The sequence below is a fragment of the Humulus lupulus genome, chromosome 8 (assembly GCF_963169125.1).
Source record: "Humulus lupulus chromosome 8, drHumLupu1.1, whole genome shotgun sequence".
NCBI lineage: Eukaryota > Viridiplantae > Streptophyta > Magnoliopsida > Rosales > Cannabaceae > Humulus > Humulus lupulus.
In genome coordinates this window covers 143,810,208-143,824,797 of record NC_084800.1, presented here as the reverse complement: position 1 = coordinate 143,824,797, position 14,590 = coordinate 143,810,208, and the positions used below count along the sequence as shown (strand labels likewise).

The 14,590-nt window shown below is 36.3% G+C and overlaps 2 protein-coding genes and 1 long non-coding RNA gene across 4 annotated transcripts; 1 reads left to right on the top strand and 2 right to left on the bottom strand.

Annotated features, from left to right (window-relative positions):
- The first annotated feature begins 2,263 nt into the window (after positions 1 to 2,263).
- LOC133798533 (mitochondrial hydrolase YKR070W) lies at positions 2,264 to 8,095 on the top strand. The gene is made up of 12 exons (XM_062236866.1): positions 2,264 to 2,500; positions 2,670 to 2,773; positions 3,073 to 3,108; positions 3,324 to 3,397; positions 3,540 to 3,580; positions 4,165 to 4,236; positions 4,349 to 4,541; positions 4,923 to 5,018; positions 5,149 to 5,216; positions 5,553 to 5,757; positions 5,884 to 5,967; positions 7,027 to 8,095. The coding sequence occupies exons 1-12, from the start codon at positions 2,391 to 2,393 to the stop codon at positions 7,087 to 7,089; spliced, it is 1,146 nt and encodes a 381-aa protein (XP_062092850.1). The 5' UTR covers positions 2,264 to 2,390; the 3' UTR covers positions 7,090 to 8,095.
- LOC133798534 (large ribosomal subunit protein uL10c) lies at positions 6,866 to 8,948 on the bottom strand. Of its 2 annotated transcripts, XR_009875923.1 has the most exons (3): positions 8,128 to 8,948; positions 7,264 to 7,322; positions 6,866 to 7,142 (listed from the first exon to the last, which is right to left on the bottom strand). XR_009875923.1 is itself a non-coding variant. In XM_062236867.1 (2 exons), exon 1 carries the CDS (start codon positions 8,871 to 8,873, stop codon positions 8,172 to 8,174), a length of 702 nt encoding a protein of 233 aa, XP_062092851.1. In that variant the 5' UTR covers positions 8,874 to 8,948; the 3' UTR covers positions 6,866 to 7,142; positions 8,128 to 8,171. The 2 variants fall into 2 exon arrangements, 1 of the variants encoding a protein (XP_062092851.1); XM_062236867.1 differs by lacking the exon at positions 7,264 to 7,322.
- Positions 8,949 to 10,164: 1,216 nt separating this feature from the next.
- LOC133794387 (uncharacterized) lies at positions 10,165 to 11,170 on the bottom strand. Its single transcript, XR_009875194.1, has 3 exons — positions 10,864 to 11,170; positions 10,699 to 10,769; positions 10,165 to 10,542 (listed from the first exon to the last, which is right to left on the bottom strand). It is a non-coding gene; the product is annotated as an uncharacterized LOC133794387 (long non-coding RNA).
- Positions 11,171 to 14,590: the final 3,420 nt, after the last annotated feature.

Sequence of the window (14,590 nt, the reverse complement as noted above, 5' to 3'; positions counted from 1 at the left end):
CTAGATGAAGTTGCATAGGCCTGTGAAGTGCGCTCATCAACCCTCGGGACATCCTCATAAAAAATGGAGGCTTCCTTTGCAACTTCTGCTAGCTTCTCTGCCTCCTTCTCAGGTACCGCTACTTCATCCACTGCAGTCCCAGCCTCCAACTCAGGGAATAACCTGGAATCAACTTCTGGGAGGCTATTGTAGTAGACTACCTCACTGGGACGTGGCTTCAGCATGGAAAATACCACTAACTGCATAGTTGAATAACATGTGTCAGAAAAACTTTAATAAAATAAATCGTTAATCAATTAATTTGTGACATTTAACAAGATAAAATGGAACTTACTCGACGATTGGCGAATATAGGAGCCAACAGAGCTGTCGAAATAGTGATATTAGTCTTCGTAGCCCAGCTGAGCATCCTAGGAATCTGATTCCCACTATTCTCACCGAACTTACTCCCGAGAGAAGGCATGGCCTCAAAAGCCCAGTAAAGAAGCGCGGGTGCATAGCAAGTGAAACTATACTTCGCCTCCTTTTGTTTTTTGCTTGACCCCTCTTTCTTCTTCTCCTCATAGTGTTTCAATTGCTTCTTCATGTCCTTTTGAAGGCCTTTGCTAACCTTCTTAAATGACAACTTCCCTCAAGGATACTTGAAAAAGTAATCAATATCCTCAACCATCCTCAGGGAATCTCCCCATATCGTTGTTGTCTTCTCTGGGGCATTCAGTACCCCCTCTATCAAATAGCACAAACCCAGCTTAAATGCATCTTCTGGGTTTGTGGAGGCCTTCAATGCATCTTCCAACTGACCAAAACTAACCTTCGAATCACCATTAAAATATTCCTGGATGATCCGATCACTTGAAAGATGCTCTTTCAATTCATCTGGGGACGGTGATTTCCCAAAATTTTAGCCCGGTAACTAGGGCAAACTCTGCAATACCAAATCTACACAGAGTGTTGCCCAGGAAGAACTAACCCTCTTCAGGCTTCTTACTTTCTACCTTACGCAACATTAGCTGATGCAGCAGAACCCCAGAAAAACTAAACGGTTTTGCCTTAAAGAACTGTCCCAACGGGCATGCCTATGCCCTTTCAATAAGACCATGCCTCTTAAACTGCTCTATAAGGGTATCCAAGTAGGCACTACCCCTATAAGTGACACGCCCAGGAAAGTGTTTCTCCAACGGCACAATAAGTTCAGGCATCTGGAAAAAAAAACAAAAAAAATGTTAAAAATGTTAAAAAAAAATGTTAAAAATGTAAAACAATCTGGTAAGGCAGTTACTATCGAGGCAGAAACAATCGAGTTCTATCGATGCCTATCGAGGTGGGTTCCAAAATCACAAAGAATAATATAATTGGGTTACTATCGAGTCTTATCGAGTCCTATCGATTCATATCGAGGTAAGTTCTAAAAATTCCCAAAGCCTTGTATCATCGAGTCCTATCGATTCCTATCGAGGTAGGTTCTAAAAATTCCCAAAGCCATGTATCATCGAGTCCCTATCGATTCCTATCGAGGTAGGTTCTAAAAATTCCCAAAGCCGTGTGTCATCGAGTCCTATCGATTCCTATCGAGGTATGTTCTAAAAATTCCCAAAGCCGTGTATCATCGAGTCCCTATCGAGTCCTATCGATTCTTATCGAGGTAGGTTCTAAAAATTCCCAAAGCCATGTGTCATCGAGTCCTATCGATTCCTATCGATGTAGGTTCTAAAAATTCCCAAAGCCTTGTATCATCGAGTCCTATCGATTCCTATCGAGCATAGTCTAATCCATTCCTCATCCTATACTATCGAGTCCTATCGATTCTTATCGATTTCTATCGAGTTTCGTGAAAATATCGAAAAAAAACCCAGATTTCTTCATTGCCCGCCCCGATCTATCCTATGAACAAAAATCAACAAAAAAAACCAGGCACATACACATATTGCAGATTAAAAACGAAATCCCTCACCTTCACTTTCTTTGAGGTTGTTTCCTAAAAATTTGGTTGCCTTGCTCGACGTTTTCTCCTTCCCCTTCTCCGATCGTCAAGTCCGACATTTGGGAGCCCTTGTTCATGTTCGTGGAAGACAATGAAGGTTGGGTTCTACGGATTCAATCGAGGCCTATCGATTTCAAAGTTTGCTTGGTTCGGGTATTTTGGGAGAGAATAGGGAGAGTTTGAGAAAATTATGCTAGGGGTATTTTGGATAGTAACAGCATTAGTAGGACCAAAATGAGATACTTATAGGATAGAGATATGTTATTTTTCAAACGGAGTCTGACTTATTGCATTCAAAATCAAATTTCCCTTTTTCTTTTCTTTTCTTTTGAAAGGTCGAAACTCGAAAGTGTGTGGAACAGAGCGTGGACCAGAAGCTTGAAACCAGGGAAGAGAGGGAGAGGTAGATATGAGATTCCGTACGGTTTTCAGAGCTCCTCAAAGCAAAAGCAGACCACCATTGCTATATCAACCTCGAGCTTCCTGTTCGTTCTCAAAGATTCATTCTAGTGCCAAACGGTTAGTCGAATTGAAGTGATTCGTGTTATATTATTGTGAATCTATATACGCATGTAAAAGAGAGAATATATATTGATTTCGACTTCAAATAAAGCTACACTTGTATGATTTGTTGTTGAGAAAACGGAGTAGGATGTAGAAATGGTTTGAATCAGTGTGATGATTGTAGGCCCTCATTTGGAATCGCGTTCGATATCGACGGTGTTATTCTTCGCGGCCGTGTACCAATTGGAGGATCTCCTCAAGCTTTGAGAAGATTATACGGAGAAGCTGGTAAGAATATCTCATTCGATGATTAAGTTATCTAAGCATGTCCAGCCCTCATGTTTGTTTTCCTAGAAAACATGGGAAAAGGTCTTTTGCAGAATCTCATTATGGTTTGAATCTTAACTAATATTCTACTGGACAGTTTTTCACATTGACAATTTATTTTCAGTTTCGTGATTTTGCAGCGAATTGTATTTTTATTTTTGTGTTTATGGCTAATAAAAACATTAAAATAATATTGGATGCTCTCTCTTCACAAGTTGTATATCTGCCTGCCTTGATTGATTCTTTTTTTCTTTATATAGGTACTTTGAAAGTTCCCTTTCTGTTCTTGACAAACGGTAAGTTGTCCCCCAAAATGTTGAGCTCTGCCGAAATCTGATTTTTTAGTGATAAATTATGTAATATTCCTTGCATTATTGTTCATAGCGGCTATATCAAATCTTTTCTAATAAAATAAACATAGATTTCGTTTCTTATATTTTTCTATGTAAATTTAATTGTAAGAGCAAGATATAAAATGGATGATGAAAAGAATTCTTATTTTGTTTGATAGGAGGTGGCATACCAGAATCAAGACGAGCCATTGAGCTTGGGGAACTTTTGGGAGTTCAAATTTTACCTTCCCAGGTATGCTTTGCAATTAAAGCATATTTTATCCAGAGAATTAAGAAAGGAGATTTGATGGACTTAATTGAAGTATTTTGTGACTACAATAGTTTGACTGATGGAACCCTTGCGTAGCTGTATTTTCTGCAATATTTTGATGCAGGTCGTACAAGGTCACACCCCTTTCAAAAATTTGTTGAACAAGTATGATTTTGACCTTTTGATCTTTATGATATTTTATTTATAGAAAGTTTCTTTGGCATACTTGATGCTTGGTAGTGATTCAGATATTGTTTTCTACTCATGGTTCTCATTAATATTGTTGTTGTTCAACACTTCATCTTAATGGAAAATGTTCCATTAATCATCACATGAACTAAAAATCAACATTATACCACCGGTAATCAATATATGCAATAATTTGTTAGCTTTAGCTAGATTTAATTGCCCTGGACTTGGAGCCAGCATTAACTCCATGGGTCATCCTGCTCATGTACTTCAGAAAAGAATAAAAGTAGACATGTTTAAGGCTCCAATTGTTAATGTCCAGGTCTTTTTACCTGGTATCTTGTAATGAATACTTGGTTGATTTACATTTGTGCTGTATTATCTGTCACTTTTTTTCTTTTTTTTTGCTTATTTTAAATTCCCTAGCAAGGTTTAAAGGATGGCTGTTATTAATTAACTTGAAACTTTCCATCAGATCTTTATATGCAATTGATCTTAACTTTTGGGATTATTTTTGTATCAAATTAAGTGTGTTTCCAACCGTTTCATCAATTTATCAGATACGAGAATGAACTCATTGTTGCTGCTGGGAAAGGAGAACCTGCTCTTGTGATGTCGGAGTATGGTTTCAAGTAAGTTCTTAGGTATTATAATGTACTGTTTCCTTTTGTGACGTCTTGATCTTGGGTGCTGTCTCTTGATCTTCAAGAATCAGAGTATAGCTAAATCTGTTCTCTTTGGCAGAAAAGTTCTCTCGCTAGATGAGTATGCATCGTATTTCAAGGACATTGATCCTGTATCTCAGTACAAGATCTGGACAAAAGAATATCAGAATGACCATTTGATCGAATCAGCACCAAGATACAATGTTTTATATGACAGGGTTAAGGCAGCATTTGTTGTCAGTGATCCTGTAGATTGGGGCCGGGACATTCAGGTCATTTCATTTTATTCATGAGAATCAATGTGGAATTACAGTGATTTCATTAAAAAATTCTATTTCTAAAACCTGTAGAACATTGTCATACGCAAACAGAATTATTAAGTAAAGAGATAAAAACATATCCTAATTTTCACAAAACAATTTTTGACTGCTACTCCTGACCTAAGGCTGCATTCACGTTTGTCAAGCCTAGCGTATAGAAAACTATGGCATTCTTGTTGACTCTAATTGAACAACATTAATCAACGAGGAGGAAACAACTCCTTTAGTTCCAACTTCAGATTCCTTATTAAACATTATTATCTTTGACATTTCAAAAATTAAGTATGATCCTTTGTATTTCTTTAAAACTCTCTATTGAATGTATTGATATAGGTGCTCTGTGATATTTTAACATCGGGAGGGCTTCCTGGAGGAGATAATGGGCATCAGCCTCCTTTATATTTTGCCGCAGATGATCTTGAATATCAGGTTGGTTATTAATGTAGTTTTAATTGGTCCATGTAAGGAAGGATCCAAGTGGTTTATGATTGTGAGAGCTTTCTTCATCTGTTGAATTTTCCGTTGTACATGATTCTAATATTTATAAAATAAAATACAGGCTGCATTTCCTTCAGAGCGGCTTGGAATGGGTGCTTTCAGAATTGCCCTGGAAAGTGTGTTTAATAAGTAAGTCTTGCTTAGCATACCCATTTCAGAAGTATAGAAATACTTAGTGACTTTACAGGACTGAACCATAGATATCGGATGTAATCAAGCCAATCGCACTCACAATCATTTTGACAAAACCAATCACATTCATTTCGACAAAATCAAGTTGTTGAAATACCACTGATAATCCATTCATCCGAAAACTCAAGTAATAGACAAGGTTGTAAAACTGCAGTAAAAAAATAACTGGGATGCATAAATTGTACCGCATTCTGCCACATGGTACATGAGACACTCATAATTTACCTTGCAGTGTAACCTGTCTTTCAACACTCATGTAGCTTTGCCGTGCAGAATTCGTCATAATACCTTGGAATATGTATCTTTTGGGAAACCAAATCCTTTTGTATTCAAGAATGCTGAAGCCATGTTGAGACAGCTTCAGCCATCTAATCATAATGTTCATCTCCTATATAATGGAGACTCTGGATCGCCACCCTTCAAAACCCTTTACATGATTGGCGATAACCCTTTTGTTGATGTCAAAGGTGCACAACAGGTTTGTATTCTCTAACACCTCAAGATTTGCAGACCTTTCTTGCAATCAGCTTTCATTATATTTCTACTGTCATTACTGTTATTTTTGTTATTGGCTAAGAGTTCAGATATACTCTTTGAATCACAGGCAGGACATCCTTGGTTTTCTATCTTGACGAGGACAGGCGTTTTTAAGGGGAAAGATAATCATTCTGAGTTTCCAGCTGATCTGGTATGTAAGCTTTGCAACCTTAAACATGCACTTCAAATTTGAAATGTATTGTCATTCTTTTATTGTTTATTTTTTAATCTGAAAGTGATCAATCTTCTACAAGGACCCTAAATATATTTTTCTATATAGCATTTCACTTAAAAATAAATAAATAAATATTGCGGGGCTAGTAATCTTAGCAATTGTATTCAGTACTTTCCGGTCAATTTTGTGCATTCAACTTTTTTATGTCATCCTTATATTTATATCAAAATGACCGATAATATGAACATATCTATGGATATGTGGGAATATTTCACAGAAAACTGTATTTGATTCATTTCTGACGTTAATCCTTATATTTAAAAAAAAAATATCAAAAGAAACCTTGGACTTTTAAGTTTTGTTATGAATTTTTTTGAATTTAACTGATTTGCTGTATTAATATCTCAATCTAACCATGAAAGGACGTGAAAAAAAATCCTAAATCGAAATTTTTCTTTGGGCTTTTATAATTGATTTGTCTATGGTCCTAAATTGATTTTATAATTGATATATCTATGGTTATATTGTATATGATTATACCAACATTTAGAAAATACCTTAAATTATGTGATTTTGCCAAGAGACTCTAATAGCTATTGTAAAATAGAGTATATTTTAAAACTAAAGAATTTGTCGTAAAAAAGCAGTCCATTAAAATTTGTATTTTACAAAACAAAATATATTTTGAACTCTCTTTACATTTACAAAATATTATTATCACTTAAATTTTTTTAAATAAATTCTGTCACACACTTATATTTGAAATTAATACAAGTTGATGTATAATATATAAGTTAATGTATATATAAAAGATTAATATATTGTATAATATAAAAGAAAAATATATAAGTAGATGTATAATATATTGTAAAGATTATTATCAAAAAAGAAACAACAATAATAATAATAATAATAATAATAATAATAATTTCAGTGGTACATTTGAAAGGTTAAAAAAAAATCATTGGATAAGAACTCCGTGGGGAAGTCTATCTACTAGCATTTTACATTTTAACCTCTCGCTGCCCCGTGCAGGTTGTTGATAAAGTTGAAGATGCGGTGGATTACATTTTGGAAAGGGAGTGTGCTTCTTCTTAGCCGCCCACCCCCCGGTTAAAAGTATCTTTTTGTTTAATTTTAAGGCACTTGCACTGCAGAAGAACCAAAGGGTAACAAACGTAAGCACATTTTATAAATCATTCAATCCTTGACTCTTGTGCCGTGCTCTCTTACGATCAAAATTCACACGTTTCATTTGATTAACCAACTTACCGGTCATTCATCATTTATTCCTTCGTGTTTACATGAATATTAATTTTAAGGCACTTGCACTGCAGAAGAACCAAAGGGTAACAAACGTAAGCACATTTTATAAATCATTCAATCCTTGACTCTTGTGCCGTGCTCTCTTACGATCAAAATTCACACGTTTCATTTGATTAACCAACTTACCGGTCATTCATCATTTATTCCTTCGTGTTTACATGAATATTAATTTGTCTCAACAATGGACGATTAGAAGCTAAACAATGCTTTCATTACACGTTTATTTATTGGAAATTAATTAATCTGAACTTGTTTTCCCCTTGTGCATTTTAGACACTATTTGACTGCCGAATTTCCAAATAGACAACATTTTCTGAAATTGAAATAAAGATATCGAAGTCATACCAACATAACATATATCCATACTCTCACTCTAACAAGTCCCTAACAACTAAATAATAAATTAAAAAAAAGACGATTTCTACCAAGCAAGGTCACGCGAAAGTATTTGTGAACAAAATCATAGCTTATATACCATCAATGAAATAAACTTTAAAATTGAATATGAAAAAGTATGTCGTTATGAACAAATACAAAATGCGAAAGGAAAATGCAGCATAATAAGAGTTCATTTGGACGTTGAATTGAGATGACATAAAAGCGCACAAATTTGCCACAAAATTCAATTAAGACTGCTACTCAGATCATTCCATTACAATTAATTCTACAGCTTTCTCCACTATCAAAGTTCATTTGTTCAGCATGACCCAAAAAATAAATATTTATGGAACAAAATATGCTACAATAATCTCAAAAAAAAAAAAAAAAAAAAATCAAATTACAGCAGTGGGTTTTTCAAGAAAAACTTACTAGCTTTTATGAATAAAAAAAAAACCCTTTACTAATGGTGGCTATTATTGACCATCGCCACCTTCCTGTTCCAATTTGTTCACATGAGCTTTTAATAACATTATCAAGTCTCTGGCCGGAGCTTGAATCGTTCCCACCACATTCGATGCCGGGCCCTGAAGCGACCCCAAAAGCTTAGAATAAATCTCAGCCCTAGACGGCATGGTCTCCAGCTGCTTGAATTCTCCAGGGCCGTAGAACTTTCCCTCGAAAACGGCTCCAGTGAAGTCGTTCTCGTCAAGCTTCCGCTCCTTCTGGAACTCCCTATAGGGTTTAATGGCGGCCGGTATCTCCTCACTGTGAACGAAGAGCCAAGCGTTCATGCCAGTCATACAGGGCTTAAGGGCCTCCCATTTGGTGCCCTCGATTGCCTTGTAGACCAGCGTGTTCTTCGCTACGATTAGCTTAGTATTCTCCGGTAGAGATCGCCGGAGGTCCTGGAATTGCTTGACGGTAAAACCCTTGTAGCTAATACCAGCTAGGAGAAAGCAGTTCTCCAGGTTCTGCCTCACTGTATCCACGGTCTCTTCCTTCTTGGAGCGGGAAATGGCGGATCGTATTGTGGGAAGGCGAAGGGTGCGGCGACCATGGCCGTAGGGGTTGGGCTTGTGAGATAGGGAGAGTAATGGGTTGGTGGGTCGATTTAGGGTTAGGGTTTGGGAAGGAGGCGTGGATATGGAGGAGGGAAAACAGAGCAGGGCTTCCATTTGGAGGAGGAGAGAAGGATAAGAGGAGCGAGTTTGGGAAGGAGAAAGAGTGCGTCTCTACTCTCTGCTCTTTCTTTGCTTTATCAGTTTTATCTTATCCGAAAGTAGGACGACACAGTGTGAGGATTGTCGTTTCATAACAAACGACATTAATAAAACAAAATTGTTTCTACGCACTTGAATCATGTCTAAAAGGTGGGGGTGTTCGAAAAATCGCCCTAACCTTACAAACCATCCACACCGCACCATACTGTACCGTAATTTTCAGTTTAAAACCATTCGTGGTGCAATTACGGTTTGTATTTTTGCCAAAGCGCATGGTGCGGTGCGGTTTGTGGTTTTAAATTTTATAAATATAGTTCAAACTACACCGCATCATTATATATATTAACTTTTTTATATTATTTTTTTTAATTTTACTACATTTAAAGTTAATGCATAAATATTTATATAGTATAATATAATATACACATTATTTAGAAAAAAAATATAATGTTTCGTAAATATATTCCTCCTTAATTAAAATAATATTTACTTTTATAGTACATTTTTCTTTGTTATTATTTTGTTATATTTTTATTGTTTTGTTTAAAGTTTATTAGTTTGTTGTACACTTAATTATTTTGTTAAACACTCTATGGTTATGAGATTTATTATGAATCTTTCTTAATTATAATATTTAATTATTAAATTATTTGACGATAAGTATAAACTGTCCACACCGCACTGCACTACACCACATTTTTGCGGTGTGGTTTATGCGGTTTGAGGTTTATGTGGTGCAGAATGCGGTTTGGAAAATTATTCAAACCGCATATGCGGTGCGGTCCAAAAAATTAGAAAAAAACCGCACCACCCACACCACGAATACCCCTACTAAAGTTTTTATTTTAAGAGTAATGTTAGTTCAGTGCTCAAAATTCAATCCAAACCGATTTAATTTATCTATTATGTACGGTCTAATTTAATTTTCTTAAAATAATAATAATAATATACAACCATTTTTTTTCAAATATGAGCTAGCAACACTTGACGAAATGACAGAATTTTTAAGTCAACGGCATAAATTTAATTATAAATCATTGTTCAGAGGAGAAATTGAATCATCTAAAGTACGTAATGGGGTGTGAAAATGATCTAGTTGCTAAAAATTGTATATTTAATTATAATTAAATTACATTAGATGACAAAGTTGAATTCTAATTGAATTTGAATGGTTGGTGACAATACTCTAAAAATCCTCATCACAACAAATTCATTACAATCTATATTTAAGTAGCTATAAGTTGATTTAAGTTGAATACAAAGATAGAAAATTGATTATATTTTAAAATTTATATATTAGATAAATAAAATATTAAATGATAAAGTATATTATTTTAGAGCAAAGTTGTAATATGCAACTAAGATTTGAAGTAATATTGATGAACAAAATGGGGTGGTGGAATCGTCCCCCAAGTTCTTCCCAAGCTCGAAAAATGAGACTTGCTGAAATTGACATAGGGTAGGGTTGCCCCTGGGGTAGGGGTGCCCTTGCTTGGGCACCCAAACAAGACAGAGAGTTCCCAGGAACTCCCTTGCATATGCAGGGGCGCCACCTCGCAAGCCCATAATTTTTGGGTTTTCTCCTGCGTTTTCTCCAAGTTCAACTCATCAAAACTCACCCCAACTGCCAACCCCAACCAGAAATGAGTCCCAAAATTAACATAATACAACTTAAGCAACACATTAACACCAAAAATTCAAAACCCAAATCTTGAGCTTCAAAGCTCAAGAACACCTCAAGAACACAAGAAATCCACAAAAATTAGAGGAGAATTCTTACCTCAACTGTGTAATTTTGCCCCTGAACCGTTGCTAAACTTCAAGAACTCCAACCACCAAATCACACCCCAACTTTCCTCAAGAACACCATAACAACAGGAAAAAAAAAAACTCATGAAAAGCTCAGGAACACAAAGAACTCAAGATTGGTTGGACAATTTCTTACCTTAACTGCCAAAAACAAATTTCCAAGAAAGAAGATGGCTCGGCCAGCTCAATCTTTGCTTCCCTTGCCCTTAATTCTCCCCTTCAAATCTTCAATTTCCAAGTGAGAGCTCAAGTTGCTCCTTAGCTCCAAAACCCTTCCAAGAAGGTAACCAAGAGAGAGAGAGAGATAGAAAGTCACGTAAATGAGCCAAAGTGCTAAGCTTTGGCCAACTTAATTCAGCCCAAGGGTCAAAATGACCAATTTACCCTCACCCAAGCCAATGCCCTTTTAACCAAACCAATGACATTTTGGTCTTTTGCCACCATTTCCCACTAATCCTCAATTAACATCATATTTCTCAATTAATTCCAATATTCCAAAAATGATCACCAAACAATTCTCATTATCCGATAAATTTCGGTAATGTACTAAATTATTAAAATACCCCTAGGCTCACCCTGAGCTGGGTATTTAATCTCGTTGTGACCTTTCTGCTAACTTGCTCACTAGGATCGTCTTGTGCTGAGTAACCCAAATATATCCACATAATAATGTGGTCTCAATCACAAATCACACATATTGACAAATATATTCTCAATGAGTCAAAATTATGAAAATACAATTCTAATAAGAAACGGGCCACATGCATATTTAACACACTTAAACATGCATAAACAGACATATCATTATATAACTCATGTAATCATAAATATGCACATAATATCCATTTATGCCCTCCCGATACATTAATCAAGGCACTAAGCCTGAATAACAAATTTAGGATGTTACATAACCATTCACCTAATCATCAAGGTAGCCACTTAGCATATTATTGATATTAAAAGATGAAATCCAAAGGCAGCATAATGTTTTTAAAAAATTATTTTTCATCAATATCAAGCCAGGATCAATATATATATACACATTAAATCAAAGCATACAAAAGTTAGATCTAAGACCTCTTTTAGCCTTTCAAGTGTCATCGCTATCTTTTAGTATAAAATAATGATCATCCAATCCACGAAGGCAACAATGAGATCCATACCATGATCTTCCAAGTCAATCCTCAACACACTAAAATGTATGTGGGCACGTAGAATGATAATGACAAATTTCTATCTCTATATGTACTCAACACATGAGATCTAGAGATTTGGAGAAGAAAAAACTTTAAGATAATTAGAAAAAAGTTAATATTTTTCTCTATGAGAGTTTTTCAAGTTTTTGAAACTTGTGATTGTCTCTCCTTTGAGAAAGCCTAAAATAATATCTAATATAGCCTAGGTCAAATCTCATTAGGTTTAGGTTTTATTTATTTAGTTAATATTTTAATAAAATCAAAACATTAACTAAATAATTAAATAATAAATAACACAAATAAGTAACTGTTCAATTTGTGTTATGTTAGTGGGGCGCCGGTCACTGTGAAGGCACGATGATTGGGACGTGTGGCATCATAAAATGCCACATGACATTTCCCCATTTATTTATTTAATAAGATATATATATATATATAAAATAATAATATTTGAAATGTACATAAATATAAGTTAATTCAAGATTAACTTTATCTTATAAAACCAAATTAAATTATCATCATATAATAAATTAATATTATTCTCTCCCAATATTAATTGTAAAGCCCAGGATATCCAAGACTGTTACACTGTGTATTTATAAAAGTGCTAGACTTGCTAATCAAGTCATTTAATTAAAAATGTGTTACTGAAACTATAATGGAACTAGGGTTAAAAGATTTTGGTCTCAAAAGCCGCATTTCTTATAAATAACATTTTCTGTTTACACGGGATCCCAAAAATAATAAGATTAAAACCATTTACAAAGATTCAAGATTGAAATACAGTAATTAGCCATTCTAAGGAAAAACAGACTATTAGGCATTCCTTGTCCTGATCCACTCCTTGGCCATGGCGACCGAACAGCTGACTATGTACATTCAGCCCCGCAGCTCTTCATCTCAGGATTGGTCCAAGTTGCCTTTGCCTTTACCTGCACCACGTAGCACCCGTGAGCCAATGCCCAGCAAGAAAACACAATAATAGAGCATAAACAATCAACAGACAATCCAATATCTCATACCACATAAACATGTTCTCAACAGTTTAAGCATTTATGATAACCAAGTATTCAACATACCAAACATATCATCTCATATCAATAATCAATTCACAAATGATAACTAGGGTTAGCGCCCTTAGGCCGCACCCTCTGTTTATCCCACTGACTCCGGCCCGCTTAAACCGAGCTCAGTGAATATTAAGCTGTCCTCGGCTACCAGTGGCTAAGCCGCGCCCTGTGCACAAATATTGTATACGGAACCCTTAGGCCGTTTATCACATGTCCCATGGGATAATACCATCTATGACATTATACAGATATCAGGAGCACTTAGTCCCATCACAAACATATAACCGGGTGCAGTTTTCTTACCTTTAAATTCGCTAGCTTCGTTCACTTTTGTAACGCCCTGGTTACCCCAGAACAGTTACGGTGAACAGTGAACCGAAAATTTGACTCGCTACCCGAGTCCTTTGGTTAAAAACGTGATCTAGGTACCATTAACAGGTTAAGGTGAAAACCAATAAAAAAGAAAGGGTACATTTCATTAAGTAAATAAACTGCTCATGAGCCTTTTAAAATGTTTACAAGTAGTTTGTATTACAAAAGAGTTGCTACAGTTCCAAATATACAATCCCCGCCGGCCTAAGCGGCAAAAATAGGGTAAACCCCTAGTCCCTCTGAGAACTCCTTGGCCGTGGCAGTCAAGCGGCCCTGTATGTACATCACATCGCCCAAGCTCTCCACTCAAGGCTGGCCAAGCTTTTCCTTTCCTTTACCTGCACCACATAGCACCCATGAGCCAAGGCCCAGCAAGAAAACATAATAAAACATGATATAATATCAACAACGATCATAATAACCATTCAGGACTATCAGTCCAACAAATAGGTGACAATAGCCAACAGTCACAATAATGAGCATCGCTCCCTCTAGCCATGTGACGATAGGGTCACCAGGGCTTAACTGATAGGTGATTCTTTCATAAATTCGTTCAGGACAGGTGCATGGTGATTGGTCACCAACATAACCTTCCTCACGACTCTAGAGTCGAAACTATGGACAACGTCCCCTAGCCACGTGACAAACGGTCACCGGGGTCATATACCTTGGCTATAGTCATCTGGTCGAAGACCAGGCAAGCGCTTATAAGTTCTTCGACCCTAGGGTCGGTCTAGCATTAATGCCATAGAGCCATTCAATGCATAATTCTCGACTCTAGAGTCGGTCCCTGACTAGTCAGTGTCTTAAACAGGTAATCAGCGTTCACTAGCATTTAATATGCAATCCATGTCCACATATATCAATCAACATGCCCCAATATCAAACCATGCATGTCATATACCTATACAGGGTGCAACTGTATTCATACACCATTTTCTTACCTCTGGTTCGAGTGAGAATATTATATGAACGACCCCTGAGAACGATCAACCTTTAAAATCCTTGACGGTCACCTGGTCATAACCAAATTATAGAATTTATCAATAAAAATGATAACCGAGGGTTCCCAAACCAAAACTCAGCCCCCGAGACCTCAAACACTACCCAACCGGGTACTAGGTTCAACCCCGAGGCCTATGGTTTGAATCCCCAAGCTAAAAACCACATTTTAGCAAAATTGGCCTTAAGGGCCACGGCCCCCCTCTGCTACGCCGCGGCGCGC